The 15,459-nt window shown below is 35.1% G+C and overlaps 1 protein-coding gene across 1 annotated transcript in view; it reads right to left on the bottom strand.

The window, feature by feature from the left end:
- FSIP2 (fibrous sheath interacting protein 2) overlaps nt 1–15,459 on the bottom strand; it is a 106,407-nt gene that overhangs the window by 44,029 nt on the left and 46,919 nt on the right. The window contains exons 15-17 of the mRNA XM_036102270.1: nt 13,042–13,078; nt 3,860–10,302; nt 1,356–3,811 (exon numbers count right to left, since the gene is read on the bottom strand). Coding sequence (XP_035958163.1) covers nt 1,356–3,811; nt 3,860–10,302; nt 13,042–13,078 — 8,936 coding nt within the window. The remainder of the gene's footprint in view (nt 1–1,355; nt 3,812–3,859; nt 10,303–13,041; nt 13,079–15,459) is intronic.

The following is a 15,459-nucleotide window of genomic DNA, read 5'->3' as shown; positions in this document are numbered from 1 at the left end:
TGCAATAATGACTTGATTGAAATGAAAATGTGCTAAACTCCAGAAGGATAGGTTGCAGTGTCAGTAGTACTTTAACCCCTAGATTTTAGTTTGTCACAACTCTATTCTTTTTTCTATTCAAAAGAGTATTTATTGAAAATCATATACCTCCCTGGGATGGCCAACTTCTTCAAGTGGCAGCCAGAGAAACACACTATTTTTTCTCAAAACTTAATCATCTGTTATACCTCTGCATTTGAAATCAGGTAAAATTGTGGAGATGGGAAACTTTAAGCTGAGCTTTGACTGCTAGGCAGGCTTTGGCTACGTTGAGATGAAGAAAGTGAGGAAAGAGTATTCCAAAAGAAATAAGGAGCAGGAGTAAAATCACTGGAAGGCCCTGAACATGTCTGAAAATAGAGAATAGATTTGATAGCGAAAAGTACCAATGGGATGGAATCATGGATCTTCTCTTGTTTGTTCTGTTTTTCTTTATAATTCTCTAAGTTTAGTTAGGCTATGTTTGGAGAAAGTCTGTTTATGAACTTGAAAATTGCAGACACACAGCTATCCATCTTGAAAGAATGCCAGTTTTAAGGATGAGAAATGACCCCCCTATGCAGGTGGGTAAGACTGGTAGGATATGTTTTCCTGTTTGAATGATTGGCAAGTGATGTATCTGAACTGGTATTATGGCAACTAATTACTGGTAACTGGAATTATTGATCCAGTTCAGGAGTACTATAGCATTATTAGAATATTACCAATAATGAAACTGCCAATAATCAACAGGTTTTGATATATAAAAAATGGTTCTTACATATGATTCAACCTCTTAGAAAAGAGTGAAAATAACTTTGTGAGGATATATTTAGATTTTAAGGAATTTAAGAATACTGGACTACAATCCAAACAAATGGTTAATACCACTGCTCTTATACATTGTGACTAAAGATGGCAAAGACTTCAACTATTCACCTTGAAAAGATGAATCACTAACCTTCAATCAATTAACTGTATATTTGGCATGATTATAGAGAAGTCATGCATAAAAACTTTAAAAACTCTTTGGAGCGTCTATCTCATACTCAACCAAAATCCTCTGCTTTAAAGTAATGCCATTTTCTCTCATCTGTAGTTATGGAAAACTGATCAACAGGCTTGTTCAGATTCAAATCGTTTGAATGTTAAACTTTTTTTTTTGTATCCTGATATGTTAAGAAGTAATTAAATACTCCACTTCCAAGGCTATTTTCAGAAAAAAACAAAAATAAAAACAAAAAATAGTAAATTCAGCTCCTTGGATAGAAGAGCTTTAAAAATATCTATATTTTCTAAGTTATCCCAACTTTTAAAGTAGGTTATTTCTTGCTTACCTCTAGTTTCAAAATTCTTGAAATATGTGACCACGGATGTGGAAATATGTCTTGCTACCAAATGAATTTCCTTTGGACCCAGTTCATGATCAGTAAAAGCAATGACTTTAACTTCCTTCAGAGCCTTTCCATTTGGGGATCTCTTACTTTCCCATTTTTGCAATAAAGAAAAATCTTCTGTGATGGCTTCAGGTTTTTTATTTTCTTCTTCAGGTATACAGCTTATTTTTTTATCCCACATTCCAAGCAAACTTTTCTCCTCATTCTTTTGTCCTCCAGATACTATGGACAAAGGGTTTTGCTTTGATAGGAAAAATGGTTTCATTGTTTCCATGTTTTCATTAATGTGTCGTTGACTTGGAAAACCATAGCTTGACAGCACAGTATTGACAATATTTTCTGCAGCTAAACATATTTTGATTGGGGAAACAGTTGTCTGAATTTGGTTTGGCTCAACTGGTTTTAGAGTTCCATAATGAAATACTCTTGGATTTTCACCTTTTCCTATTTCTATGAATGACATGACTTGCTTTAATGCTGCTTCTGTGGACTCATTTGCTTTCTTAAATAGTTTTTGTAAGACACTGCCTTCAGGGAGAGAGCTATTTCCTTGCATGATTTTGTCAAAATGGCCAAAGTTCGATTCCCTTGGACTGTAGTCTTGTACTTCATTTTTAAAGCATGATGGTATATTTTCTGAATCAAGCCTTTCCATTGGCTCCGAGCTTTTAATTGTATCTTCTACAGAGGCTCTGGCATATGAGGGTAAGTTTGATGAAGCCCTATACTTTTTTTTTGTATTTTCCTCTGAATAACACACAAAACCAGGTACACTGATTTGTGAAGGATTATTCCCAAAACTAACTTCCTTTAACTTTGATGTGGGCATTTTCATATTAGTTGCTAATTCAACCTGATTAACAATATAGGTATTTTCTGCTCCTTGGAACAAACTTTTGTTTGGAAGGTTATTGATATGAGTACACTGGTCCATCAGTGTGCCAATGATCTCACTTGCTATAACAGTCTCTTTCAATGTGCTAATTGAAGATGGTTCCACTTGGCTTATTTCTTTGTCTAGCTTGTTCTTAATTATACTTAGCATGTCACTGACAATATTAATAGCACATGTAAGTAATTCTGAATGGAATGAGTGAATCTGTAGAAGGGTATTCTCTATGTTTTCCTTGGAAATAATAGTATTTGAATTGGGTTCATCAGAAAACTTTTTCAGTGGTTGTAATTTTGGCAACATCTTTTTGTTTAATAGTCTCTGTTGGAGAGGAAAAAAGTTTTCTATAGGCATTTTCACTATTTCAGAAAACTCATATTTAGAGATATATTTAAACTGCAAGTCTACAAATGACTCTAAAATGTTTAAAACCCTTTCTATAATTTCTTGAACAATTTGGTTGCTGGAGCCCAAAGAAATTTGGTCTACTATATTTGTGTTATATATTGGTACACTGCTGAGGATGTCCTTGATTGGCAAATCATATTTACTTTTAATACTAATATATTCTTTCCTGCTTGCTAGTGTTTCTCTCCTATCTGAGGAGGGCACTTGGGACAAAAAACACAGCTGTAATTTTTCAAATAGCATTTCAACAATTTCCCTTCCAAACATATTAATTTGTGCTTTGGTATCTTCAACTCTAGTAGAAGCTCCTTTGAAATGATTATAGCACCTGCTTTCACAATCCTGAAGTTGTGGCAAATCTAAAAGTGAAAGAGAATATTCTAATTCTTTTGCTTTTATTGGAATTTTAGTCAAAACATTTTCAGCTATCATCATTAGCTTAGACTTTTCATTTTCCATATCATTTGATTCTGCTTGCCATTTGTCAAACATTTTTTTAAATATACCTTCTTTAGGAAAAATCTGTTCGAGCTGTGAAGAAACATTTTCCAAGTAAAAACATGCTTGTGGTTTGGCAAGATACTCTGCATCTGAATTCCCCTGTGAAAGTTTGAGATCTTCCACATGTGAGTATTTTATTGGATAAGCCAAATTGTGGTTACTTGTTGCATATAATCCTTGCAAAACTGTATTAACTATTGTATTTGCTGCCATGATTTGATCGGATGGTAAAGCTTTAACATTTATCATTGCTTTGGTTTGCTTCACCTTTTCAAATTCTTTCACAATTGTTTCCAGGATACTACTTATTATATCCCTGGCATACATTTTTAGTTCTGAAGTGGACAATCTCATTTCCAGTAAGTTTTTGGCATCTCCTGATGATAGTGTGTGTGGCAGCCCAGTGGTAGTCTTGGACTGGCTGTCTTTTGGAGTCTTCTCTCCAGGACCTAATTTGGTCTTGCTTTTGACCTTAGCACCAGTAGGTCCTAGGTGTGACTTTGTTCTAAACTTAGGCAAAGGAATAACTTTTGATCTTGCTTTTAAGCTTGTTTTAAAAACTGGTTTAGGGCTGCCCTTAGAGCTCACTTTAGAACTGTGTGGCTTTACAGGTTGCAGCTCATGAGAACAACTTTCTGGGGACAAAGTCTCTTCTAGATAAATTGAGGCAAAATTTATAATCTTATTAAGAACCATTTGGACTAAATCCTTCCCCACTTGCAATGGTGAATACTGCAAAAATTTGTTTTCTAATAGAGAGACATTTCGACTGCCTGCATGAGAATAAACCTGTGGTATCACATCTCTGGGGGGATTACTTCCTTTTCCTGGTTGTTTAGTTTCTTTGATGCAGCCTGCTTTCTTAGACAAGGTATCGTTGTCAGATGCTTCTACTTTTTTGTTGCTTTCATATAATGATGTAACAACTATAGAGTACATTTTCCCCAAAACACTTTCAACTATGTCATTTGCTACACTGTTAATCTGTGCTTGAAAGAAGTTTTTTTGCATTATGTCTGATGTTTTAATTTTAGAGTTAGATATTAAGTGGGGGATTTCATTAAATGGAGGCAAATGGCCTATGATTTCCATTATTCTTTGATGCACTTTAGTTAAAACTTCTTCCACTGCACTGAGCAATGCAGTCTTTTCTTTTTGTTTTGATTCTCTTTTTCTCATAAATATTTCTTCCAAAACAATTCTCTGGCTTTCTTTTTCCAATGTTATTTGGTTTTGTTCCATTGGATATTTTGAAAACCGAGATAATTTGTTTTTTTCCTGCTCTCTTTGTCCCAGTGATATTTCATTTGATACAGTTAGTTGTGAAAATAATTTAGGAATGTCTTTTGAGTAAACACTAATTTCCTTTGCAGATCTTTTATCATCTAAACTCTTTAAAATACTGTTGACAATTCCAGTCACAATGATATTTTCTTGGAATGAAATGTTGTTTGGATATGGATACATCTTTTGAATTTCTAAGTCTAAGTCATTTTTAATAAGTTTCAAAATGGCACTGGCAATGATGTCCGCATATTCCTTAAGACTAGCTCGTGAGAGATGAATTGTGGACCGAAGATTTTCTTTGTAACTTGCAAAAGTGGAATCTGGGAGCTCTTGGCTGAGGATTGTTTTAGTGGATGTTTTCAGGACATTCACATTTGATTCCACTTGGCTTGATTCATGAAAGATGCTATCATCTTGTTTATAATTTTCCAGTTCCAGGCTAGCAATTGACTTTTCTTTAGACTGGAAAGCAAGAGTAATTAAGGAATCTATTCTTTCTGTGGCAAAAGCTTCTAACCGATTGAAAATATTTTTAGTAATGAAGTTAGCATTTTCCTCACATGGGTCAGGAGATTTCTTGGCATCTTCTTTCTCTACTGTAGTTATCTGACAATCATCAGCATAAGCTGATTTCAGACTTCTTGAGGATGGCAAATACTCTGTTTTTCTTTCACTTTTTGACCCCACAAGAGGAGGCTGTTGATATTCTGCTTTTGAAAATATGTCACCAAAGATCAGGGGCAATCTTGCAGAAGTAGGATTTTTTGCATTTATGCTAAGCATGACAGCAGAACTGAGGTTATGAAGAACAATATCCACTATATCATTAGATATCAAAATGACATCTGATTTAGGAACTGAAATTTTTGGAATAATTTTATTTGCATCCTTGATGAATATTTCAGAATTTGCTCCGGAATGTTTCCCAGCTATGCTATATTTCAGAGTGGATGTGGCACATGATAGATTATTTTGATACAGTGTTTTTTCATAAATATCACATAAGATACCTTCAATGATATCTTGTATTTGAAACTGAAGCACTTTTCTATATTCAGTCTTATTAAACAGCTTTTTAATAATACCTTCTTGTTGATCTGAATTAATCTCTTTCTCAGAATTGTTTTTGTCACATTTGCCTTTAGATGATACAATATCTAACACTGTGTTAACAACTTGACTTGCAATACTTTCAGAAACCACAATGTTATGAGTTAAGAAAGGACTTTCCCTTTCTTTATCTAATTCATGTTTGATTCCTTGTAAAATTTTTCTAGCCACTTCTGTTGCATATGTATTTAATTTATTCAAAGAGAGTTGACACACTGAGTTGGTCTTTTCTGACGTAATATGATCCACTGAGCAAGAGGACAATTGATCATCAGAATACAAATCTTTGGCTGATAATGCTTTGCTTAAGGCACTTTTATCCTGCTGAATAGGTAAAGCCATTGGAACGGTAAAGTTGATTTGGGGACAAAAGAGAGATTTTACTTTGGAAGTAGCAAAAGTCTCTAAGTTTGTTAATATTGCCTGTACAATATCTTCAACTACATTTACTTTAGCCTGTTTGTCAACATTGAATCTGGACTTAAGAGTACATGGGTTCTTGTCTAGCACAGTAACAGAGGACTTCCCTCCATGGGTGCGTTCATGTAAAGAAACATTTGCTCTACAGGTGATGGTTTTATACCAGTTTTCACTTGCATTTCTTTCCGGCATAGCAGCCAAGTAAAGTTTATGAAATACAGTTCTAACAACATCATCTGCCACTATGATTACATCTGCTTCAGATACTAAAGGACCTATCATTTTATCTATAAATTGAACAGATGTTTGAGGAATTGGCTCACCAACATTGTGAACGATGCCACTTAAATGAGAGTGGGAGAGAGAAAGCACATTTAATTGATTGACCAAAGCATTTTGAAAAATTTCATTCAAAATATTTCTTATAATGGGAACAATTGGAGATTTCTGTGGTTCTTTGAGTTTCACTTCAATTTTGTTTAAGGTTCTTTCTAGAACCCATTGTTTAAGAGAATCTGATTTAGCTTCTTCTCTTAGTAATGTTCTCTCCCCAGTGAATTCTTTCTCTGTATGTGAGACATCTTCTAGAAATGAATCTGATTCAGCTCCTCCAGGAAGAAAATTTCCATAGGTTGGCCTGTATCGATAAGTTTCAATGCCTTCCTTTTCAGATTCAGTTTCATTAAACATATTTGAGGATACTGCATCTAAAATTAAGTTGACTATATTCTTAAGCATTTGTTTCTCAGGTGGTGGGGTATTTACACTTGTCCTCAAATCTAATGAGTTCATATTTAATTCTGTTTGAATAGCTTTCAAAATAGTACTTGATATCTTCTTTGCATTCATGTATAAAGCAGACTGCAATAGTTTCTCATGTGTGTCTGTGAAAATACTGGGACTTTCATATTCCAAGTCTATCTTATTGCTTTCTTCATTTCCATAAGTAATAGAACCCAGAGTTTCTAAATTTCCGTTAGCAAACCCTTCCAGTTTAGCAAAAACCATATTTAGAATATCTGAAGCTAGAGCTTTCAGTTCATTTGGATGTATTTCTTTTGTGCTCCCTGTTTTGGAGGACACGGGAGCAATAGTTTTTTCTTTATTTTTTGTCACCTCTTTATTACCCTCCTGAATCATCCTGGAAACTATGCTGGAGATTATGTTAGTGCATTTGGCCATTTCCTCAATAATTGAAGCAAATGATAGGTTGTCGATATCAAGAGACTCTGAGACTTTAAATCCAGAACTTGCAAAACTGGTATCTATATCAACACTACATAATTTTGCAAGGATGTATTCAAAAATTGTTTTGGAAATGAGCTGAATATTAGACTGCAATGTAGTAGCCATTTCGGGATTTTCATTCTTTTCTCTGTTTAGTTTACTACAAGATGGCTGATGGTGTTGATGGGCTCCTAGGAGCTTACATAACATTTCATACAGTGTTTCCCCAATACTGTCTAACACTTGCAATCTAGCATTGTCTTTGAGATCTTTTCCATTTGCAACACTGTGGAGGGCACATGGAGTAGCCAAATATTTGTGAAAAGATTTTTTATCCTGCCTACTTGGCAAACCATTTTGTTTATCAACATTGTCAGATCCATACGAAGTTGCAGGCTTTGGCTTATCTGAAGGGAGTGATATATTGCGTTGATCATAATGTCCACTTGATAACATTTCACAAATATAAGTTAATAATGGAGATTCCATAATTGAGACAAGAGATTCTAATTTATCAGTGTCAGCAAAAAACCCTTTACCTGTAAGGGATTTGGTATGGTCTATTTCCCTACAGTTTAGGCTTCTCTTACTGAGTTCTAGTTCATTCTGGATAGCATGCAAAACAATGTTTACCACTTTAGTTGTGTAAGTACTAAGTTGAGATTGTAATGAAGATTGCTCCACAACTGAAGGTTTGAAGCCCATTTGCAATTTTGGACAAAAGAATGACTTCAGCCTTTTAAACACTGTATTAATGATCTTATCAGTAATGTCATCTATAGGTTGAGGTTCACTTTTTTCAGATTTTAACACAGAAGGTTTTGCAGGATCTACATTGAATGAAGATAAATATTTCACTTTCTTTTCACTGTCAAACCATACTTTTAATGACTTTTTATTTGGTGCTTCTTTGACCAGGTGTGGAGTATCAGAACTACCTAGAGAAGTTTGAACTGATGATGAAATGGAACCTTTGGTGATATTGGGAATGCAGCTTGAAGCCTTATGAAGTATATTTAACAAAGCATCTGTTATTTCTTGAGCCACTGCACTAATTTCTGACACAGAGAACATCTGGTCCATCCATTCTTGATGTGACAGTCCTTGAGATTTTTCTGAAACAAGAACTGAAGCTTCTTTGCCAGTTTTATTGTCTAAGTGACCAGGCGGAACAGAAGAGAGGTCCTTGAGCATTTCTGTTAAAATACTTTTAACTATGTTTTCTGAAGCCTTTTGTATGTGATGCTTTTGATCTTGGCTGAAAATCAAAATGTCTCTATTCAAACAGGGTTTTCCCTTTAAAATTTCTTTATTATTAAAAGATGGTAGCTCAGTCTTTAATCCCCCATCACAAAATGCAACTTTGCTTCTTCCAGAAGCAGCATTTGCAGGTGGTTTACTATTTCTTTTATATTCAAAACTGGTGTTTCCTTTTGTAAACCAATTCTCAGGAACTTGTTTCTGTGATTTTGGCTTTTCACCTTTGAAAGATGAATCAAGCACATTTTTCACAATTTTGTCTATTTCTTCATTATCATCTTCAGAATAAAGGACCATGCCAGGAACATTAATAGGTGGAAATGATCTTGTAGACTTAGGACCATTAGATAATCTAGTGCCAGTAAGTCTGTACTTTTCTTCAGTGTCAGAAAGATTTCTTGGTCTAGAGTGTCTGCATTTTTGAACATCTGCTTTTACTGGCTCCTGATGTAGCTGAGTGACGATATCATCAAGAAGCTGAAGGAGTACTACTGTTTCTTCAGATGCAGTAAGTCTCTCGTTATTAAGTTCAGTTTGTACATATTCTAGTATAGTGCTGATTGCTTCCTCTATATATCCAACCAAAGAGGACTGGGAAAAAATATTTGACATTAAATTTTGTATTTGATCTTTAACAATTAAATTAGCTGCATCAGGTTCAGGACCACATTTCTTTTTGTTGTCTCTTTTGAGGGACATGTATGTTGGGTCTGTCGTAGGTTGCTGATCAGAAAGTTTAATTGCATCTTCAAGATAAGGAAGTTCATTTTGCTTACAAGATGCAAGAGTCATCAGCTTTTCTAAAATGGCATGTACCATATCCTCAGCAATATCACACATGGGTTCCAAATTATAAGGCAGTGAAGCTTTTAAAGATTTTCCATTTGATGGACTGAGATATTCTTTACTGGGTGGTAAGCTTGGTTTAATGTCAACTGGCAGATCTTCTTGTGAAAATATCTCAACACATTTTTTCTCAACTGCAGACTGTAGCTTCTCGAGCATACTCTCCACAATCTCTGAAGCTGCTGAGCAGATATCAACATTGGAAAGCAAGTCTCCTTTTTCAGGTTCACTTTGGTCAACAAAAACTTCAGCAGTAACAGAAGAAATAGAAGGAATGGCCTGCGTTAAATCAGACATTATTTCTTGAAAAATACTTTCTAAAATCAATTCAGTTTCCCCTTTTAAGTGACATTTAAAGTTAACAAAAACATTCTTTAAATTCTTCATTTCATTCATGGCTTTGGCTTTTTGATCAGGAAACAGTGGACTCTCTAAGCCATCTGTTTCAGTGGTGGCATCCTTAGATTTTTTTGTGCCTGTTTCAAATGATGCTAAAAGGTGACTATCAGATTTACAAGTTCTGAGCTTAGGATATGCATATGTCATACTGGTTTTATTATATTTGAGTTCAGGTGATACAGCTTGTCCTTCCACGTGATATGTTTTACCCACAGTTGTTCTTTCCACATGGGCAGAAGGTGGTTTTAAAGGTGTGGTTGGTCGCCTTACTGATAGGTCAACTGTAAATGCATGGGGCTCTCTCCGAAATGTTTTAGTTGTGGCAGATGTGTAGCTTCCATATGTAAACTCTTCACTGCATGTGCTACAGAAACTTGAACTCTCTGAAGAGAGGATGGAGTCATCAGACACTGGATATGCTTTAGTTCGCAACCTTTCTTCATACTTTGTGATGGCTGGGTATAATATACTGGTCACTGTAGCTACGACCCAGGTCATTATATTCTGAATTATACTATTCAGTTCTTCAGAAGTTACCTGGAGAAGAGGCAAGAAGGAATGAAGAGAAACTCATGTAACAACTTATTGTATTCTGGGACAGAGGGTATCATTTAATTTTTTACATCAAACAGTACCTAACTGGATACCATCATATGGGTTATAAAGAGAACACAGTAAAGAATTTATTTAGAATTTCAGATTACTGGGGCGCCTGGGTGGCTCAGTCGTTAAGCGTCTGCCTTCGGCTCGGATCATGATCCCAGGATCCTGGGATCGAGCCCCACATTGGGCTCCCTGCTCGGCCAGGAGCCTGCTTCTCCCTCTCCCTCTCCCCCTACTTGTGTTGCCTCTCTAGCTGTCTCTCTCTCCCTGTCAAATAAATGCATAAAATCTTAAAAAAAAAAAAAAAAGAATTTTGGATTACTTTCAAGTTGGTTTACTCTGTACTATAGTAAAATAGTTTTTATAAATTTGTTTGATTCACATTCCCTCCAAGTTTTTTGTTGTTTTTCCCCAACATTTTTTGCTGAGATAAATGACTTTTTGGTAAAAATAGAAAAAAAAAGTCACCAAATTGCTGTCTAGCCAAAGAACATGCAATTTTTGGCAAGAAGAAACAGTGTCTACAATCCAATGATATTATTTAATAATATGCCAGATTATTTATTACAAAGTATTTCTCAAAACAGATGTGGTCAGAACATTTGGGTGCCTTCAGAGGCATCTGTCTAGCTAAGATGTAAGGATGAAAAATAAGCCATCTCTTCTTCTGATTCTCTGCTGCAGAGGAGAACCTATGATTTGTATATATGGAAATAAGTGCAGCTATTAAAAGTTATTTAATAGGCAACAAAAAAGTTAATGCTTATGGAGACCGACTGGCTTTGTAGTCAACAAAAGAGTATCAGTGCAAACTGTTTTAGATAGGAAGGCTGAGAAAAGATGGTGAAATGAAGGAACAAATTAGTTAAGATAGCAACAAAGGGCTCCCCCTAGACTGGGGTTTAAAAGAATCAGGAGCGGGGCACCTGGGTGGCTCAGTCGTTAAGTGGCTGCCTTCAGCTCAGGTCATGGTCCCAGGGTCCTGGGATCGAGTCCCGCATCGGGCTCCCTGCTCAGCGGGAAGCCTGCTTCTCCCTCTCCCACTCCCCCTGCTTGTGTTCCCTCTCTCACTGTGTCTCTCTTTGTCAAATAAATAAATAAAATCTTTAAAAAAAAAAAATTTGCTTTAGACCCTTAAAAAAAAAAAAAAAAAAAAGGATCAGGAGCGAGGAACAAGGGTAGGGAAATTGAATTCCTTTTTGAGCCAGAAATAGAAACCCAGGGACCAGATTTGGAAAACCATTTTCTTAGCAGTCATTGGTGATGTCACAGCTTAAACTGGACCAAAAGTAGAAACAGTGCATCTGTAGAATTCTATAAACCACTTCTTATTTACTGAAAATAAATTTTGGGCTTGCAAAAATCCTTTTGCCTATAATAAATGAGTAGTCTGTTTTTAAATTGTTATTACTCTTAAGACACAAAGGCTGTAAATATGAGTAATTGGCAGCAAAGCCTGGAAGGCTGGTATATAGGCACCAGGTTAAACAATATGATTCCTATAATGGGGCTGTTCATACCCAAAATATTACCTTAAATTAACATGGAAATATTCACATTTCAGGCAAACATTCAAAGAAAATTTAACACCTATGTAACATATTCTCCTTACACATTTTAGAGTGGAGGCACCTTAGGAAAAGCAATTCTATCTTGCTGTAATTCACGAGTCTCCTAATGTATTTTTTTCCTTTATTGTACAATGGCTAGTGGTTTGAAAACATTTTGGATGACAGCATATGTTGTAAAATACTTGTTTTATATAATGACATCCTAAATCAAACATTTTAAAAATAAAATCTAAAATTTAACAGAAAAAGCAATTGTTCTAATCCACTACAGCACATATAAACTAAGACATTCAATATATATATTTTTTCTTATTACAAGATACTAAAAAAAAATCTACATTGCTACTCTAAGGCTAGGTGTGAAAGTTTCCAATATTGATATATGAAAGAGAGATATTCCTTAAGTTTTCTATGTGGTGAAATGTAGTAATTAGAACCTAGTTTTCAGTTGCTTTCCATTTTAATATTAAACTGAGAAATATTCCCTTGAATCAAAGCTTTTATATTTGCTACACATTCTATGACTTGAATAAGTGTCCATGTGAAAAAGAATGTCAGAGTATGTGTTGTTCTCCAACACCTTTGTCTTTCCTGACTGGTCTTAGTTCCAAAGTTGGGCTTTGTAAGTTGGACCATCTTATCTGCCTGTTCCAAGTCTCAGCTCATAGGTGACCAGGTACTTTTTTATGTGACATTCTTAGGTGACCAGGACACTTCTCACTAAAATGGCTAGAGCCAGACCCAGGCATCCCAGCTCATCAGCCAAGTCGGCAAAGCCATGTCACCTAATGGCTTCCCATGATAAAATGAGTTTGTGTATTTGATGCTGTTATGATGGCTAGGTCCTTTAATGTCATTCCACACATTTCTGTGCCCATGAGACTTCTTCCTGAAGGGCCAGCATTATTTTTGATAAGAACTTTAGATCACTGCAAAATTTAAGAATTAACTGAAAGTAAACTTTAAAGAAAAAAAAAGTCAAAGAGATAGACTAATATCAATAGATGATTACTCATTATTTGATTCACAGTTTTTTTCTACTATGATACATTAGAAAGTACCATAAAAATGTTACTTTATCAATGGATTTTATGATACATACTTTCTCTTGCAAGCAATTTTGTAGGAGGTTCTGTTCTCTGTAAAGTCAAGAAAGGTTGGGCATTTAGTTATTACCTAGGGTCAAGAATTTATATAACTTTTTCCAAAATTTCTAATCATTGAATCATCTGTTTCTTTTCTTTATATCTGAGAGTTTTTCTACAGAAATTCAAAAGGAAGAATAAACTTTATTTTTTGTCCAACCCCCGCCCACCCCCCCAATTTATCCTGCTCCTTTGATACTCACGTACTTTATTGCTTGGAAGAATAGAATTGTAGCTGCTGCATAAAAAATATATCTATCTGAAAAGTCCAATTCTGAGCCACCTTTGTCAAGCCTGCTTTGTGGTTCTCTGGGGGAGGACACAGAATTGGAGGAGAGGGTGGGCTAGTCCTTTCTGTCTGCTAAAAGGTACCATGAGGCAAAGTATTTGACCAGAGCTTTCTGATAATCGTTTACTTACCCTTTTAAATCCCATGGTCCCACCTACACTTTCACCAAACAGCAGGAAGGGAATATGTGAATGATATTCAGTAACTATGGGTTAAAATAATAGGTTCCTAGCCATATGCAATACTAATTTAGATGGAGACCTTTTCTTCATATGAAGATATTCTATCATGTGTTCTAATTAGAATTATTTATCAACACACACTAATGAAATAAAAAACATAGTTTCTGAATTGTAACAAATAAAAGAAAATAATGAAAATTATAGAAAAAACAAATAGTTAATAAAGGCAGATCAAAGACCATATTATGATACTTTCATAAATTTCAACATGGGCTCTTTTCTTATAATCAGATATATGATACTCTCATATATTTCAATCCTCTTCCTACTTTCTTAAAAGAAAATTGACATTCCTTTTTCATTTTTGTAGGCCTGTGCTATACATTATAACATTCAGTTTTTCCCAAAGTCTAAAATTCAATCATGAGAAACAGCAAGACTGAGAATTACATCCTAAATCTTGGCAGAAAAACAAAACAAAACAAAACAAAAAACAAGCAAAAAAACCCCATCTTCACTCGTTTCAGCTCAGAAATTAGGCTTGGTAGTAACAACCCATATTTAGATTAGAACCTTTTTGCAGTATGGAACCTGGAACATGAAAGCTGATGTCAGTGACATGTTTTCTATATTTTGGCCTTCTTTATTTTTTCAGGATCTGGTTTCTCAGGTCAACCTAAGCATAATTTTCTTCTTTTAGACATTCTGCAATCTAACTCTCCCAAATTCATTTTTTCTATTCTCTTCACATTCTACTGTAGGTACCAAATGGAACTCAAGGAGCCCAGCCTATTGACTGATAACTGTCCCCAATAGGCTCTCTGCCCCAAGGCATGCATATAGATCCAAAGAGCAAAGACTTAATAAAATTGACCAAATAACAGAAAGCTTTAATGAAGACCACTTTCAACAGTTATAATAACCATATAAAGTATGATATCAGTGAAAAAGGCAGAGTAAGGAGCTCTGAAAACTTACTCTTCCATAAAAGCAATGGGAAAACTGGCAAAAAAAAATTTCTTTTATAATTTCATAATAAATGCTTTTATAGCCATTTTTTTTCAGTTTTCTGAACTCTGAAAATTAACCAAAGGCTTTCAGCATTCCAGAGAATGTTTATTCAAGAAAAATGATTGATCTAGGTAAGAACAGTGAGCTTTGTGGGGTTTTAACTTGCCCTATTTCTATCCCCTTTCTCCAGCTCCATGGTATCCTTGAAAAGCAACACCTTTCAATCACAGGGGCATGGCTTTGTTCATTGTGGTATCTGCCTAACATTTAGCATTATGTTTTGAACATAGAAGTTTCTTAATAAATATTTGATAAATAAATTCCCACTTAAAGTCTTTTGGATCTAGGCCTAATCTCTAATACAAAATGAAGCCTTTGTGCAGGTCACTAATATGGGCTTCTAGAGCTGATTCCTGGTTTCTTGCCTTCAATTTTTCTTATATATTTCTATCAGAGTTGTCTATCATGCATGCTAATATGACCGCTACATTCCCCCTCCAAACCATCAGAGTGCCACCCATTAAATAAACTACAAATTCCTGACCACGGTCTGCACAGCTGCAGACTTACTGCCTTCTTCACCCTGTTACTCCTAACGTCTTCCATCCAATAATATGAACTTACTCATTATCTAAGTGCAGGACATAATTATTGCAACTCTGTTTACCCCCACTGCTATGGTATTTGATTTGTCTTCATTCTCTTGGTCCTGAATTTCCATGTCTATTTTATAAACCTTTCTGTATGCCTTTTGTATTAACATTAGAAAAAAATAGAACTAAACAATAGAAGAAAGAGAGGGAAGATGAGGTGGACAGTATATCAGATGTGATGATTCTATCATAAAGTCTTATGAAATCTGGAGTTAAATCAGAACACGAGGAATGGGATAT

This window comes from Halichoerus grypus, chromosome 4 (genome assembly GCF_964656455.1).
Source record: "Halichoerus grypus chromosome 4, mHalGry1.hap1.1, whole genome shotgun sequence".
In the NCBI taxonomy this organism is placed as follows: Eukaryota; Metazoa; Chordata; class Mammalia; order Carnivora; family Phocidae; genus Halichoerus; species Halichoerus grypus.
The sequence above is the reverse complement of the archived record's forward strand: the minus strand, read 5'-3'. Positions and strand labels throughout refer to the sequence as shown.